The sequence below is a fragment of the Molothrus aeneus genome, chromosome 15 (assembly GCF_037042795.1).
Source record: "Molothrus aeneus isolate 106 chromosome 15, BPBGC_Maene_1.0, whole genome shotgun sequence".
In the NCBI taxonomy this organism is placed as follows: domain Eukaryota; kingdom Metazoa; phylum Chordata; class Aves; order Passeriformes; family Icteridae; genus Molothrus; species Molothrus aeneus.
This window is the reverse complement of record NC_089660.1, coordinates 4,067,999-4,083,403: the sequence shown is the minus strand read 5'-3', so window position 1 is coordinate 4,083,403 and position 15,405 is coordinate 4,067,999. Positions and strand designations below refer to the sequence as shown.

General features: G+C 40.6%; 1 protein-coding gene across 3 annotated transcripts in view; it reads right to left on the bottom strand.

The window, feature by feature from the left end:
- RNF145 (ring finger protein 145) overlaps nt 1-15,405 on the bottom strand; it is a 43,526-nt gene that overhangs the window by 19,744 nt on the left and 8,377 nt on the right. For all 3 annotated transcript variants that reach the window (XM_066560226.1, XM_066560228.1, XM_066560227.1), the window contains exons 2-3: nt 14,317-14,530; nt 5,586-5,694 (exon numbers count right to left, since the gene is read on the bottom strand). In XM_066560226.1, coding sequence (XP_066416323.1) covers nt 5,586-5,694; nt 14,317-14,500 — 293 coding nt within the window. In that variant the 5' untranslated portion in view covers nt 14,501-14,530. The remainder of the gene's footprint in view (nt 1-5,585; nt 5,695-14,316; nt 14,531-15,405) is intronic.

The window sequence follows — 15,405 nt, the reverse complement described above, 5'->3', positions numbered from 1 at the left end:
GAGTAGCTGAAGCTGCTGGAGTCCTCAGCCACAAGCTGCAAACTCCACCTAGGAAAGCTGAACTTATCTTGAACTCCTGCTCAGTTACATGAAGGGAGGCCTTGGGAGCAGTGTGAGCTCTGGGTCACAGCAGGAGCTGCAACCCAGCCAAATACCGGCAGCCAACACCCACCTGGAGACAGAGAAAGAATCCAACAGGGAGCAAGAAGGCCCCAGAGCAAAACCCACCACGGGACCAAGGGGTGTGTGCAAAGCACACCAAGAGTGGATGCAGGATGGGTGCATTGACTGTGAGGGTACAAAGGCTCAGTGATTTTTGTGTTCTGGGTCCCTGGGTGCAGGCACCCAGCTCAAGATGTTCCTACTGCTGTGCCACTCCATTATTACACTAATTTTTCTTGGAACTGGACACTGCTGCAGGAAACCACTTTCACAACTTCTTGTCTCCCAATACCCAAGTGCTGGCACTGGGTGAGTTCACCAGGTACCTCTGGAGCAGGAGGCATTGAAGGGTGAGTGTTGAAACTCCCCAGGCAAATTTGGAGAAGGTCCTGCAGTGGGTTTGAGTGCCTCTTTTAGAATTGGGGTGTGTGTGAGTCCCCCCTCTACTGCAGCTCACCCACAGCTGCACAGCCTCATCAGACAGTCATGTGCACACAGAAAGGGGATTCAATTCCACATGTAAGAATAGAGTTCAAGTCCCTCATAGCAACAGGAAATCTAATTCTTCAGATACAGACTGTTGGCCAAATCTGACACCAAGACTGGATCCAGCTGCACCTACACTCCTCTCTGAACCTCGTGAGTGCACAGGAGGGTCTCCCTGACAATCTTTTTTGCTGCTTTTTCTTTATTCTTTCTGGTAACAGGGAACAAACTCAGCGTAGAAAAGGGGATGCCCTTGGCCAAGGTATTGCAAAATTGAGAAAAGATTTATGGTACAGCTCAATTATCTAAAGAGCACACAGTGGCCTCGTGCCAGGAGGAATGGCCATATATTACTAGGACAGCTGGTGGGGGCCCCAGGAAATTTGGCCACTACATGGAACTCTCAATCAATTAAGACTCACTTATTTACGACTCCGCTTAGAGGATAAAAGCCCTGGACAAATGCATTGGTGCTTCAGGGAAAGAAAATTGGATACACCAGGCTCATGTCAAACAGGGGTGAGTAACCAGCCAGCTAATGAATGATGGCACTATGAAGAAGTGATACTCTGAAGAGATGGAGTGGGACAGCCACTCACCACTCCTGGTGCTGTTAACCCAGATGAGCACAGCTGCATGGCTAAGCACATAATCAATGCACAATTCAGTGTGGTATAAAGTTAACAGGACTAAAGAGCAGCTAATTCACACAGATTGTTAGGGGCTGGGTTACCCAGCCCCTAAAGCTCTGTAAAACCCAAAGAAGCAGCTCACATTTTTTGTTGTGAATCCAATACAGCTCATGATCCAACCACTGCCTCACTGCCCAGCACAATGAGCTCAGCCACCAGCCCTCCACAGGTAAGGAGGAAAAATTTCAATTTCAGAAATGTCATCATTTCTGAAATCAGCACTAGCTCTTAGCTGCGTCCAAGCATAACTGCAGATAAAAATCTATGGCAGCCACAACCATATGAGAAGGGGAAGGGTGTATCTTATAGAGCAAAACTTAAAAAAAAATTGAGAAAACACAACTGATTTTGAGTGAGAATTCCAACGATGGTGGTATGCAGCCAATTTCCCATATAGCTCCAGAGTAATAGTGGCACAGCTTTTGTCTCAGCAATATGCACCCTATTAATTCTAATGCACCCCATTAATTCTAACACCACAGACCCAATCCCTGTATTAGGATTGAATCATGATGGAACTGCTCTCTACCCACCAGAGCTGAGAATGGGCCCAACAAAACTGTATCAAATGGCAGAGTGTCAATGTTGATGTGCATGTTGCTGGAGAACAACAGGGATTTATTTGTGCAAGTAAAACCATCAAAGCTCAATTCATTTGTTCTGACACTGAACAAAATGTCTGTCACTTGAAATACATTCCAAAGAAAGCCCTGAAACTGTACTTGCCTATGATGGAAAAGGATGTGTTTGTCTAAGAACACTTTGTAATCTTATGTTTGTAAATAATATCACTACAGGGACAAATAATCACTCAATTACTTCTAACTGTAGAAACACTGTAGGATGCAATTTTAATTATTCAGCTCCTATTATATCCAGTCAATGGTTACAGTCCAATTAAACTTAAGCTAAAATTTACTATCTATCCCCATCAGGAGAATCCTGTACTGGTGAGGAAGCCACTAAAACCTGATGACCTGTATCAACTGCTGGAACATGTCCAAAATGATAGACAAAAATTCTAGTCACCATTCAATGCAGAAGAGATGCATCATGTCTTGGAAAAAGTGAAGAAGGAGGCACAATGGAGGGAAAAGTGAAGAAGGAGGCATCCACTGATGGTGGAAAACCTTTTTTGGGCTGGCATCAAGAGCAATGTAATCCATATTAGGATGCTCCATCCAGTGGTAACCTTGTTCACTCTGCCTATATTGTGCCTGTTGCTTGTAATAACGCTGTATGTGAGACTAAGGGTTGTATTTAAAGACTCTGAGTTCCTTCTGGCACGTGAGGAGGAATGCTTAATAAGAAAAGCAGGACTGTTGTACATCAGTTGTGTTCTTTTGACTGTATTCTTTTGTCTGAGTGGCTTTGCTTAGCAAAAGTAGATAAAGCTGCTGGAGTTTTAGGCCACAAGCTCCACTCTCTCACCAGCTCCAAGCTCCCACCTAGAAAAGTCAAATTTATCTTAAACTTCTGCTCAGTTACATGAAGGGAGGCCCTGAGACCAGTGTGAACTGGAAGATAAGGGGGTCATAACTCAGCAGGAGCTGCAACCCAGCCAGATAACAGCAGCCAACACCCAACTGCAGACAGAGAAAGAATCCAACATGGAAAAAGAAGATCCCAGACCAAAACCCACCACTGGCCCAAGGGGTGTTTGCAAAGCACATGAAGGGTGGATGCAGGATGGGTGCCTTGTCTGGAAGGTACAAAGGCCCCAGGATTTGTGTGCTCTGGGTCCCTGGCTGGAGGCACCCAGCTCAAGCTGTTCCTATTACTGTGCCTCTCACTTATTAAACTTATTTCTCCTGAAATAGGAGACTGCTGCAGGAAACCTAAGGCAAAGAGATTTCATTAAATTGGATTTTGGGTTTTTAAAGCTGACTTCTCTTCTTTCCAGAAACAGATGGTATGTTATTTCCACCCAAATTGCCAGGTTACCATGCTACATACAAATGTAGCATCTTCTGGGGTGCTCCAAGCATTCACAAATATTACCTAAACCATCTTTACACATTAAGGTAATTCTCAGCTCAGCAGGTAAGGAAACAAAACATTTAAAATTAAATAACTTGTCAAGGTCACATAAACCTGGAAGTCTGAAGTCAGAGCTTAACTATAAAATTCAGATGATCTTATTCCCAGACTTGCAGATGAAGTGCAAGCTATTTCTGGGGTGGAAAAAAAGCACTGAAAGCTGAAGTCTTTCAACAGCTCAGAATTTCCAGGACACTGCAGAGTCATAAGTGCCAGATGATTCTGGTCTTGTTCTATAATTTGCACTAACCAAACTGGCCTCAATATAAGACCTCTTCATTGGTCTTAAATAGCATCCCAACTGGTAGTGCATGCAAGCAAGTCCCTGGAAGTTTTCAGCTCTGAGCAGAATTGCTAACAAAAAACACTGAAAAACAGTTTGCACATGTGACTACTGTATGTCTTGTAATGATCAGGCTGCTAAACAGAAACATAAGTTGGAACTGGATAGCTTTGGCAATAAGAGGAATGGCTCTGCCAACAGATATGTCTGTCACATTTTACTATTTTCAGTATGAAAACTAAAGGGATTCAAAACTTCTTTTGTAGGGTTAATCCAAGTGTCACTCCCCACGTATGATTCCCTGACTGTACAAAGGCTTCAGCTGAGAGCCCCTTGCACCAAACCAGCCTAGGGAATGGGTAAACTCACTCAGAAGTGTCAGCAGCTACATTTGCCTTGCAAAATACCTTGGGAATACTGCTGGACTATTTGAATCCATGACATCTTTTAATTAAATATATTTTTGGTGCTAGTTGATGCAAGATTTAATTAAAGTCTTTATTAACTCGCTCCAGGAGCACCAAATAGAGAAAGCTTAGTAGGAACACACAGAACAGTCCAAGCAGTATTTACTAAATATGTTACAATAAAGCCTATTAAGTCTCAAACCTCACAAAGCAACAGAAGTCAGAATTCCTATTACACAGAAATACAAACAAGATATTAGAAGCAAACACAGTGCTATCCCTTAATGTATCTACCAAATGCATAACATCTCGCTTTCTTCTAAAAAATTTAAAGGCCTGGAGTGGCATAAACACCTCCAGCTGTAAATGTTCTGCACCAAAGCCCTCTGTCTGATGGGCATTTGTTACTAGATTTATTACTTCAACACTTAAATAATGTTTAGGTTGCTTTTTCTAATAAATAAGCTTTTAACTCTCTAAGAAACACCCACAAACCCCATCTATAACAAGTCAGGACTCCCCTGAGGATGACAAATAAACCTTTTTTTCCTTCCAACCATGAGGCTATAACTCCTCTCTTGTACACTCATCCTTCCCAGGAAATCACCAACTGCAGCTCTGACAGCCACAACAGCAACATGTCAAATCAGCACAAAACCTTCACTAACACTCCCCTGAACTGCAACATACCAAGAAAAACATTCCAGCAAATGCTCTGGAACAACAATTTTGATGTGGAAATAACAAAACTATCACTTCCATTAAATCAATTGAAAGCACATTTTTAAATGTTTCAGCAGGCACCAAAATAAGTCAGGTTCAAATCCATATTTTCAAAACTTCCCATGCAAAGCCTTTAATATGCTGGCAGTGTCTTTGGTTCCAATTAAACATTTTGTCAGTGGGAAAGTTAACGCTGGCTTTCAACACATTTAGCTGGGGCCAAACAAAGATGGTTGATTCTGCCTTGTTTGACTCAGAGTTCTCCAGACTCCTGCTCTGAGTGTCAGATCCAAAACACCTGCATCCACTGTAAATTCAAATTTGTGTAATACTTTTTTTTAAGAATAAATTCCACTACTACTTTGCTTTTACTGGATTCCAGATCTCTATTTGCTCTCTCTCCTGAGGTGCCAGGAAACTAAAAGTAACATCCTGTCTGCAGTGTGAAACACCCCAGTGCTGAAAGCATTTTAGCTGAGCCACTGAGTAACTCAGATTACTGCATCAGAGGCCACATTTAGTCTTGTGGTAAGTGCTTTCTCTCCTTAGATTGGTGGGCATTACACTCCCCAGCTCCAAATTCCTGGCGTTTTTTCAATGACTTCAAAGAACTACTTGACTGCATATTTAATTCTGTAAACTTTTCCAAAGACAAAGAACAGCAAGATATATTTAGGTGTCTGACATAGAAAAAAGGCCTCCACAAAATCATTTATAGAAAATATTAACAGAATAACTGTTATTTTTCTAATGTCCAGACCAAGCTAAAAAAATTAATCCATTTATCCTTACCTGGAAATTTGGTGCCCAGCATAAAGCAGCAGTGCAGTCAAAAAGTACAGGTAAAGCTGAACCAGGTGTTGCCTTGGCAAAGTTAGGAGCACAACACTTAAGATGTAACCTGTAACAAAAAGCAGAAACTGATATTTAAAAAAAAATGCTATCTAACACCGAACTAAAATAACACTTAGCATGTTCACAATTTAAGATGGGCACACAGAGGCTTTACTCCATATTAGTCATATTGAAGCCCACTCCAGCCATCAAGGTTGCATAAATCAAGGACAAGACCTGCCACAGCCTGGAATTTGTAGCTTTTTATCCCAGCAGTTCCTGCACTTCTCATTAGCATTTAGTGAGGCTGTTGAAAATGACCCAATCCAGCTTTACTCTTTAAGACCACAGCCTGGCTGCTCTGCAGCCTCTCCAACAAGCAGAACCCTGACCCTTATTTTCATAAGGATCTCACTCAGAGACCCACATAAAGCAGCACTTTGAAGTCCACTCCATAAGTGGGTGGTGCATGTCCATGTCCTCCTTTCCAGACAGGCTGCAGGTCACAAACCCATTCATGGTGCCCTTACAAGTATTTATTTCCCAGCTCTCTCTCCATCACTGCAGTGCACTTGTGCTCCTTCTGAAGGTCAGCTCAAGTGCCTGGCACTGAAATCCATTTAGGAAAACAACCCAGCAACAGCCAACAACTCCCCTGAAGCTGAGAAAAAAATGCTAGAGAAGAATAGATCCTGACCCTCACAGCCACACCAGTCATGTCACATTTAAAGTTTCATACATTTATTCAGCAACATCAGGCACAGTCTTTTTAGCTAATTTATATTTTGAGCTTTTGAAATATATTTAATAATGCAAGTCTAGATTAAGCAGTCATAAGCAATGGCACAACCAGGTATTATGAAACAGCTGGGGAAAACAGCATGTTCCAGTATTTGAAAAAGATATTTCAGAGTCAGTATTTATGAAGAAGTATTTCAAGGCTGCTCAGTATCTGCCACGTTCAATAAGTCACCTCTGTAAAATTCTACCAACAGTTTGGTCTTCAAAATCTTGCAAGATGCTCCTAGAAAAGATAACAGATCCACAGTATGGCAAGCAGAGAGATCAATTCAGATAAGACAGATTATAGGATCAATGACAGACAAAGCCTATTTACTTACCTTTTTAAAATACCAGTATATCATTTATGTATTTAACATTAAAGATAATTTTTCAATCACCTTCATGAAGCAGATGTGACAAGTTGCACATTTGTCTCAGGATGTGCTTTTTAAAAAGCTGAAATAATTGGTAGTATCTTTTATTAAAAATCAAGTGTCATACAAGTCACTAATTCTGTACAATATCACTTCGACCAGAGGGCTGGAGCACCTCTCCTGTGAGGACAGGCTGGGAGAGCTGGGGCTGTTCAGCCTGGAGAAGAGAATCATTTTTATTTTGAGCGTTTTTAAAGGGGCCTGAAACACAGCACTCCATCAGTCTCCTTCTAGCAACTCTTTTATACAGAATAACTTGCTTCTTCTTCCAGCACACCAGATGTTCTACACCATCAGTTTTCTTCACAAACACCTGCATTTGCTGGAATTCCTGTTCACCACTTTCCTTCTACCAAACACACAAATGACAAGAGCAGGAACACCTCAGCAGTCTCCATGAGGACATTTCACTACCTTGCACCACACCACAGCCTCAGGAGCCAGCTGCAGAGCTCTCAAACCATCTGCAGCCATTCCTACATCTCACCTCTGCTACATTCATCCCTGGATTCCTTTGGGAGGGACAATTCTCCCTGAGGAACAGCCCACAACCTCCTATCATTCCAGCACGAGTCAAATCTCTCTAAACCTCTCCTTCTCACTCTAGCCTGTGACTCACCTTCAGGTGGAGAACTAAATGGAGTTTATTATGCAGTCTTTTATTCCTCTATTACTCTATAAATAGTTTTAGAATGCCTGTTTACTGTATCTGTATTTAAGCTCTGTCATTTTTACCTTATTCTATCACAAGAAAGTCTGCTCCTTGGCCATGTGATGATGTACCTGAGCAATGGCAGGATCATTTCTGTAAAAGTAACACGTTTTAGAGGGCAGTAACAAAGATGTGATACAAAGATGCAAGGATTTCAGCTATCACTAAAGTTCATTCTTCTCTACATGATCACAAATTTAATCAAAATACTTAGGAACTTTCAGGATATAATGAAGGAGTGCAAAAAAAAAGGCTAAATTAAAAGATGAAGCAAGTGCTGTCACAGTGCCTTCTAACCAGCAGGCTTCCACACTGCACAGATGCTCAGATCTGTGCAGGGAAGCAGCACGAGACAGCCAAGGTTACTGCAGAAGCTTCAGCAATGAACTCCACTGCTCAGGAGTTTGGGCTGGAATGTAAATGTTCACTTTGAAGCAGCCATTTGGTTTAATTGTTAGACTTTGAAGAGGGGGAGAGCAACAGACATTTAAAGTACTTCCCATTCAATCTTATTTACAATTTCCTCTTGTGACTCGGTAAGAGGGAGATTTCAGCACACTTCATACTGCAATATTTGCATTTTTGCTGCAGAGGCTCTATTCCCAAAGTGGTACCAACCTCATTTTTATCAACAAAGCTTCTGCCAAAAAAAAAAAAAAAAAAAAGCCAAATAATTCTTTACCAACCCATCCAATTGCAGATGAAAAGGAAGACAAGCTCAAATTCAGACATACTTTCAATAATATTCTATTTCCTTTGTTCTCATACAGACAAATGAATTAATTAGTGTACGATGTAAATAAGATTCCACTTAAAAAAAAAAAGACCAGGAAATGAAATTTCTCACAGTAGCTTTCTCATCTAAATCATTACATTCTGTTTTCATTTACACCTCCTCTGCCAGAAGAAAATACGATGCTGAGAACATTTATCCCTTTGGAGAGAGTCCCTACACACAAGGACTTAGAGTCTGAGAAACAATCATCTCACTGGGTAACCTCTGAGCAGGGGTTAACAACAACTAACACTCACTTCCACCCAAATGCAGCTTTGGAGCTCTGTGTCAGCAGTGAGCACTCCCCTCCTTTGATTTGGGCTGTGCTATTTTTGCTCTTGGGACTTGGTGCATTGTCCCTTTTGACTCACCATGTACATTTCTGTATAAAGCAAGCAGCAGGCTCAGGGAAGCCCAATTCCTGCCCCAGCAAAGGAATGGTTCTAAAACACATTAAAAACAATAAACAGAAAAAGATAAAGAAAAGACAGAATGATCTTTCCTGAATAGTCAGAGTGCTGTAGTGCCACAACACCAAGAAAGATATTTGCACCTTTATGCCTCCAGCTGTAAGGAGCATTACAGCAAACACATTCTGCCAACCTTAAAAATACACAAATCCCCCACTCAGCTCCTATTCAGGAGCACAAGGAAGCAGAGAACTTCTACTGCCTCTCATGCAAGATGGTACAGATTTAGGCTCCACTGAAGAAAATAAACTGTGAAAATCATCCTAAGCAGAAAAGCAAAGTTAAGCACTGCTAGACAAGAACACTGGCGCATTAACCAGTTCATGACCTCATTTACAACCTGTTAATTCAGCTCAGTGAAAACCTCTGGCCGTGCAGTGCTCATTGTTCAGTGAGCAGCAGCTCACAGGCTGCCTTGCAGCAATCTCTCTCCATTTATGCACCACCAAGGTGTTCCCAGCTTCTCTCACCAGAATTACCTCTTTGCCAACTCAGGTGTCTGAGGTTTATTGACTGCACACCATGGAGGCTTCTGGAACATGATCAAAGTCACAACTCATCCTCTTTATGAAGCACTTTAGTGCTCATTTGCATGATTACAGATCCCTTGTGTCCATTTCATATTATCACTCCCACTTTCCTGCACATTGAGTCTAAAAGGGAGAACTTTGCACATCAAAGAGTTCATAACATTTCTTAATAAGGCCACACCAACTCTTGGAGTGCCAGAAAGTAGGGGCACAACTGCTTGGATTCTACCAGGAAATTAATTTAGGGGGCCCTGTTTTTCCATTTTCCCACATCCTGTGAGGGTAAAGGGTCCATGATTTGCAAAGCAACTTGCTGGGAAGCAGCAAGTCATGAGCCACAGGCTCCATCCCAACAGGCAGCTCTCCTGCCTCAGAGGGATCAGTGCACTCTGAGTTAGTCACTGCACTTCAGCCTAATCCTTGACTGTCCTCATTTCAGTTTGTTCAGACAAATATCTGCCCACTACATGCAAGTGCCAACAGAACAGGACATACCTCTGAAAGCCTGCTTTTGAGATGGCAGAAGTACTACAGAAACAACTGGCACCTTTATTTTCAGTGTGTCTAATTCTCAGGTTAACCAACCACCAGACTGGTTACACTGCAATTTACACACACATTTCATAAACTGTCAACGTCTAAATCATACATCTCAAGGCAAGATTTTTAAAATATATACTTTTATATACCTGTCCTCCAGAAAATGCCAGAAAATTAGTTCAAAACTGAGAAAGCACACATCTAAACATACTTGCACATATGGAAATTGGCATTTACTCAGTCATTGCTCAGAACAACTATAAACAGAGATCAGAAATCCTGTTATCAACATCTGCACATCTCAGTGACAATAATGCCAACAAAACAATTTATTCATTACTGGGGTACTGCCATCAACAGCTGTTTCTTCAATTTTTAAATGCATAACAGATTGGGTACTTTAAGTATAAATAATCCAAGAAATTGTGTTCTTTACAGAGATTTGAAGTATTGTCTGAACGAATAAAATGGACTTTTGATTCTAGTTCTGCCACATGATTCAGAGGCTCTTTATAAATCACTAAGACAAGCTGCAATGCTGTCATGAGGCTGGTATTCAGAATCAAAAATTTTAAGCACCTCCTTTCACAAACACTGCTAGTGGCTCCTTTTCAAAAAAAAAAAAATAGCAATGTGGGTTTCCAAAAAAGAGACATCAGCTTTATATAGAAAAGCTACCTGAAAGTATCCATATGCTGAGAAAGCTGCTTAGGAAAAACCTACAACATTTAGGGAGCAGTAGAGGAATCTTCAGTCCTGAGTGAGAAAATAAAAAAGGCTGTGCTGGATTTTGAGCATGGCACACTCTCTACCTCCTCCTGTGTCCTACCAACTGCAGCACACACTGCATTTTATCCAAGAGAATGAGAAGATGTAACAAGTGATTATTTTAAGAAATAAAGACCAAGTCCATGTCATCAAATTGCACTTGATTAAAAATAGCTACAGTTTAAAATTAAATAGTAACACTCAGAAAATAGTTCTACTAGCCATTTATCTAAGTGCTGCTGGCAGGAGAAAGACAGAAGACATGAAGCAGCAAAGCCAGAGATGCTGATTCTAAGCAGGACCTCATCTTTGTATACATTAACTGTATTTACACATTTAAGTCATGCATCCTCTCTTGCAATTTTAGGAAATTTGTTTCTGTAATGAAACAACTCATTTCTTCTCACACTGAAGCTTCACTTGGCACTTCTTACAGTGTTTGTCCCAGAGTAGGGTATCTTTCCCCTTAAAAGGCAACACAAAAAAAGAAATCTAAATAAAAGATCTCTTTAAGCTCTTGTGCTTTATGTAGAAGAAGTGGACAGACCAAAGGGTGCAATCAGCACACAAGGGCAGGAAGTCCAGCAGGTTTCTCCTCCCTCAAGCCCCCCTCATAAAAGCAGCATTCATAACAAGCAGCTTGCACCTAGCAAGTGATGTGACCAAGAGATTAAAGTATTAACCATGCAGTTCAAGAAACTGTCATTACAAACAGGCTTGTGAAAGATGACACATCTCCCACCTATTCCAAAGATTCAAGCACCTTTTTTTTTCTTGAGAATTTTTTTTTTTTTTGTAATAACAAAGAATACAGTTTAAGATAGAAAACTGCTCTATTTTTACTCTTGAGTAAGAAAACCCTGTATTTTGTGCAATTCTGTGCCTCACTCATGACAGTGACTTAAATTCCAAGCCTGACCCTGATTATAGGTTAAGCTCATGACTCTTTCCATCTAGCTCAGAGTATTTACCACTTGGCACAAACAGCATTGCTTTGCTCTTCTTCACAGGAGGAAATTACGTGGTTTCAACTTTTTTCCACCTTCTCCACCAAAACAATACAAAAAGAAGTGTCTGTTTTCTCACAGTTGCTCTACAGTCCAGAAGAAAATGGAGAAGTCTGGCAGTAAGTGCTAATCTACCCTGCACAGAGGTTTCACCAATTCTAACCAGAAATTTATCTCTGCTGTTTGCACTGCTCTGTGCATATTTAGTTAAATTTCATGCAGGTGAACTTGTGGTTGAGTGGTTATCAGGACCGAGTATTTTCCTTTGCTCAAGCAGATAAGGGCTGTTTCATGGAAAGATATGAAAAGGAAAAGTTGTTTAAAAGAACAAAGTACATTTTAGAAGCTTTTATTATAATCACAGTACTGCTAACTGGAATGGGAATCACACAAGAACACACATCATTTCACTTGTTACATTTAAATAGAAAAGACACTCCTGGTAACCCCCAGTTCTGAACAAATTTCCAATTCTGTCTCCTTAGTTCCAGGAAAAGGTTCACTATATAAAGATTGGTAGAGTTTATTAATTTTTAGGGCTCTCTAATCAAATTGTTCCTTGAGCATCTGCCTGAGATAGATGCACCCAATTTCCTCAGCTGCTGGAAGCACTTATATAGCACTATATATAGCACTACAAGATACTGGCTTGTAGAAGAAATTCAGTGATTGTTTGATATTGCAAAGCTGTCACTGCATTTGCTGATAGTGTTTCCTAACTGCAAATATGAACAGAGGATTTTTCTTTTTCCTAAATAAAGCAGATTAGTATGTTGAAACACATCCACGGTGAATTGTTGTTTAAATTATATGCTGGCAGTTAATTTCCTCAAATGTATCTTCAAAGAAGCTCAATTCTCCAAACTGGTGGAAAAGTACTTTGTTTTCCCTACAAATCCAATTTATATATTTTGATACATCTTCTTAATTAATGTTATACTCTAAAGCAGTGCAACTAAATCTATATAAAATGTCATGGAGCCATGTAAATTGATTTAGCCCAGCTTTACCCTGACACAGCTTAAATCCCCAACAACCAAGGAAATGAAACACAGCAACTTTATGTTTAAAGTTTTGTCACTAAAAATTGTCTGAAAATCTTTTAAAACAAGCACCTTGTTTGACAATTTAGAAGCTCTTCTTGCTCAGCAACCATCAGTTGGAGAAATAGAAGTGCATACACTCAATGTCATAAAAGCAAGAAAGAACTGCTGAGTGATTGTTCACCAGGACAAAAGTACCCCTTGTACAAGGAGCAAAAAGTCAGATTTCACTGATTTAGTACAAAAATAGCAACCAGATGGGAAATTCTTTGGTAACAATACCCACCCCCTCTGTAGTGTTTTTTATTGGTGTATCTCAACATACTTTAACAAGGAAATGATCATTAAATGCCTGTTAAGAGGGCCTTTGTCATAGCTGGAAATTACCCACTGTGATCTTGAAAATCTACTGCAAAGCTTTTAATTCTGCATTAGAATCTGATCTGATAAAGTGATCCCTAAAAGCTTCGTGTGTGCACACAAATGCAGGAGAAAGCCAGTTGTAGGTACAGGCCAAACAGTCCTGTGTCACATTCACCAGCTGCAAACAGAGCTGTCCTCTCCCACAGGCAGAGGAAAAGGCAACTGTGACACCAATGTTTTGTACTGCAAGTACATTGTCATCCCAGCACCAGGACAGGGGAGCCATAACAAAGAAAGCTGCACACACTTTTAGTGCAGTAAATGATTTCCAGACAACAGGCGTTACAGAAAAAGGGAAGCCTCATGCCAACACTTACACAGTCAGGATTAAAGTCAGGACACGCTCCTTTCAAAAGCCCACAGTTTCCTAACTGCTTAAGTAAAGTGTGTTTCCTTTAGCTGACTGCAGTGCATCTTTATCTTCCAAAACCATCCACAAGGAAGAAACACTCCAGAGTGGTTAAATTATATGCTAGCCCTTTCTCTCCAAGCCAGGCAGTGCTCAGGCAGATGCTTGCCAGAGATCAACCTCAACTGCCCAAATCCAATCCCTAATTTACCCCATGTGCAGATGAATCACACTCTCACCTGGAGAGCAGGTCCCAGAACCCCAATCCTTTCATCTCCCAAAAACAGACATCTGGCATTCCAGAGCTAGACTTGCAGGCCAAGGTTCACACCTCAGCTGCCTGAGCTGAGGTAGTAATTTTGTTCATTTATCTGCAACACAAGGGCTGGTTACCTGCTCAAATCCACTCACAGCACAGAGATGGTTCATAAGGGTGTAAACTGAAGAGCCAAAATGGTGCAGCAGAGAAAACTAAATTTCTAGTGCTGTGGTCAGTCCAAACCAGGCCACCTCTTCTCTAGCCTCTTCTTTAATGTTTTTATACTTCTTGTCTGCACAGCATTTCAGTCAGACACTTGCCAAAGTCCCTGTGCTCTTCTTTCAGGACATCAACTGTGTTTCCAAACACCAGGTTTACTTGTAAAAGCTTAATAACAGCAATCAGTAAAAACCCTGGGCAGGATTTGTTTGCTGCTAACATAAACTGTCCCTTAGGCAGAATGTAATGAAAGCATTGTCATGTTATTCTCTGTAATCAATATATTAACATGCTGTTACTAAATTCTTAAAATTCTTGTAGCAAGTCAAAAGGTGTTTAGTAGAGTACTATTTTCTCTTGAATAGATCTATACTTACCCACATAATGCATATTAAGGGCCAAGTACTTGTACTGGAAGAGAGGGTTGTTGTGCAGGCTACTTCTTTGGATCTGCTGGAAGAATGAGCTGACATCCCATCTGTACAAGACATCCAACAGCATGATGCTGGGGACCCTTAGGGCCACGTTTAATACTGCCTCCAACTTCTCCTTTGCAGCCATTCTCTTCCCTTTCTGTGAATTGGCAGCAGACTGTAAATAGCACAAGAGAGAGAAGAGTAATCAGATCAATCCCACTGTACAAACAGCCATTAGGCTTTGTGATCCTATGAATGGGGCTTCCTGTGTGGCCACAAACGGCTGAATGAATCAACTGAGTTAAACTCAAATCCAGACAGGACAGCTTCTATTTTGGCTATATAAAGGTCAATTTGCTAGCAGTTTTTTTCCATGGTGACACTGTAAAATGGGGGGAGGGCAAGTTAATGACATGAAAATGGTCTAAGGGGGTGTGCACCGTTCTTATTTACACTCATTGAGCAGCTGAGATCTCAGTGAAATGCCCCAGTGTGGTAGGTACTACATAAACATTTACATGAACAGCATCAGAATGCAATACTCTATGCTTTAGAAACCAAACACCAACAAAATTCAGACACTACATCCATCTAGCTTAGCACTATTTCTGTGTCTCTCAAATTAAATAATCACCAATTAAGGCAGGTCTGTAAATATTTTGGATTCACTTCCTCAATGCAAATTGCAATAAATAATTTTCAAATACCAAAAAGCTTTAAAAAAATCATTTGCAGCCTTCATTAACTTCTACAAATTTATCTACTTATATAATTTGAGGGCTGTGTGTTTTGAAGATTGGGACCAATAATGCAACTAATTCTATTCATTTCTATGTAACTCACAAAGAATCATACAAACAAATGACCATATCCTCACTCCTGAATGCTAGAAGGTAATTTAAATTTGGAGTTTGCCATCAGGTAAGATGGATGATGCACAACAAAAAAGCGGCATTTTTGTTTTTTAAACAGCTGGTCCACAACAGCATCTCAAAAGTCACCAACAAAATAATTTTAAAGAATAAAAGGATCAATTTGACATCCTGTCAG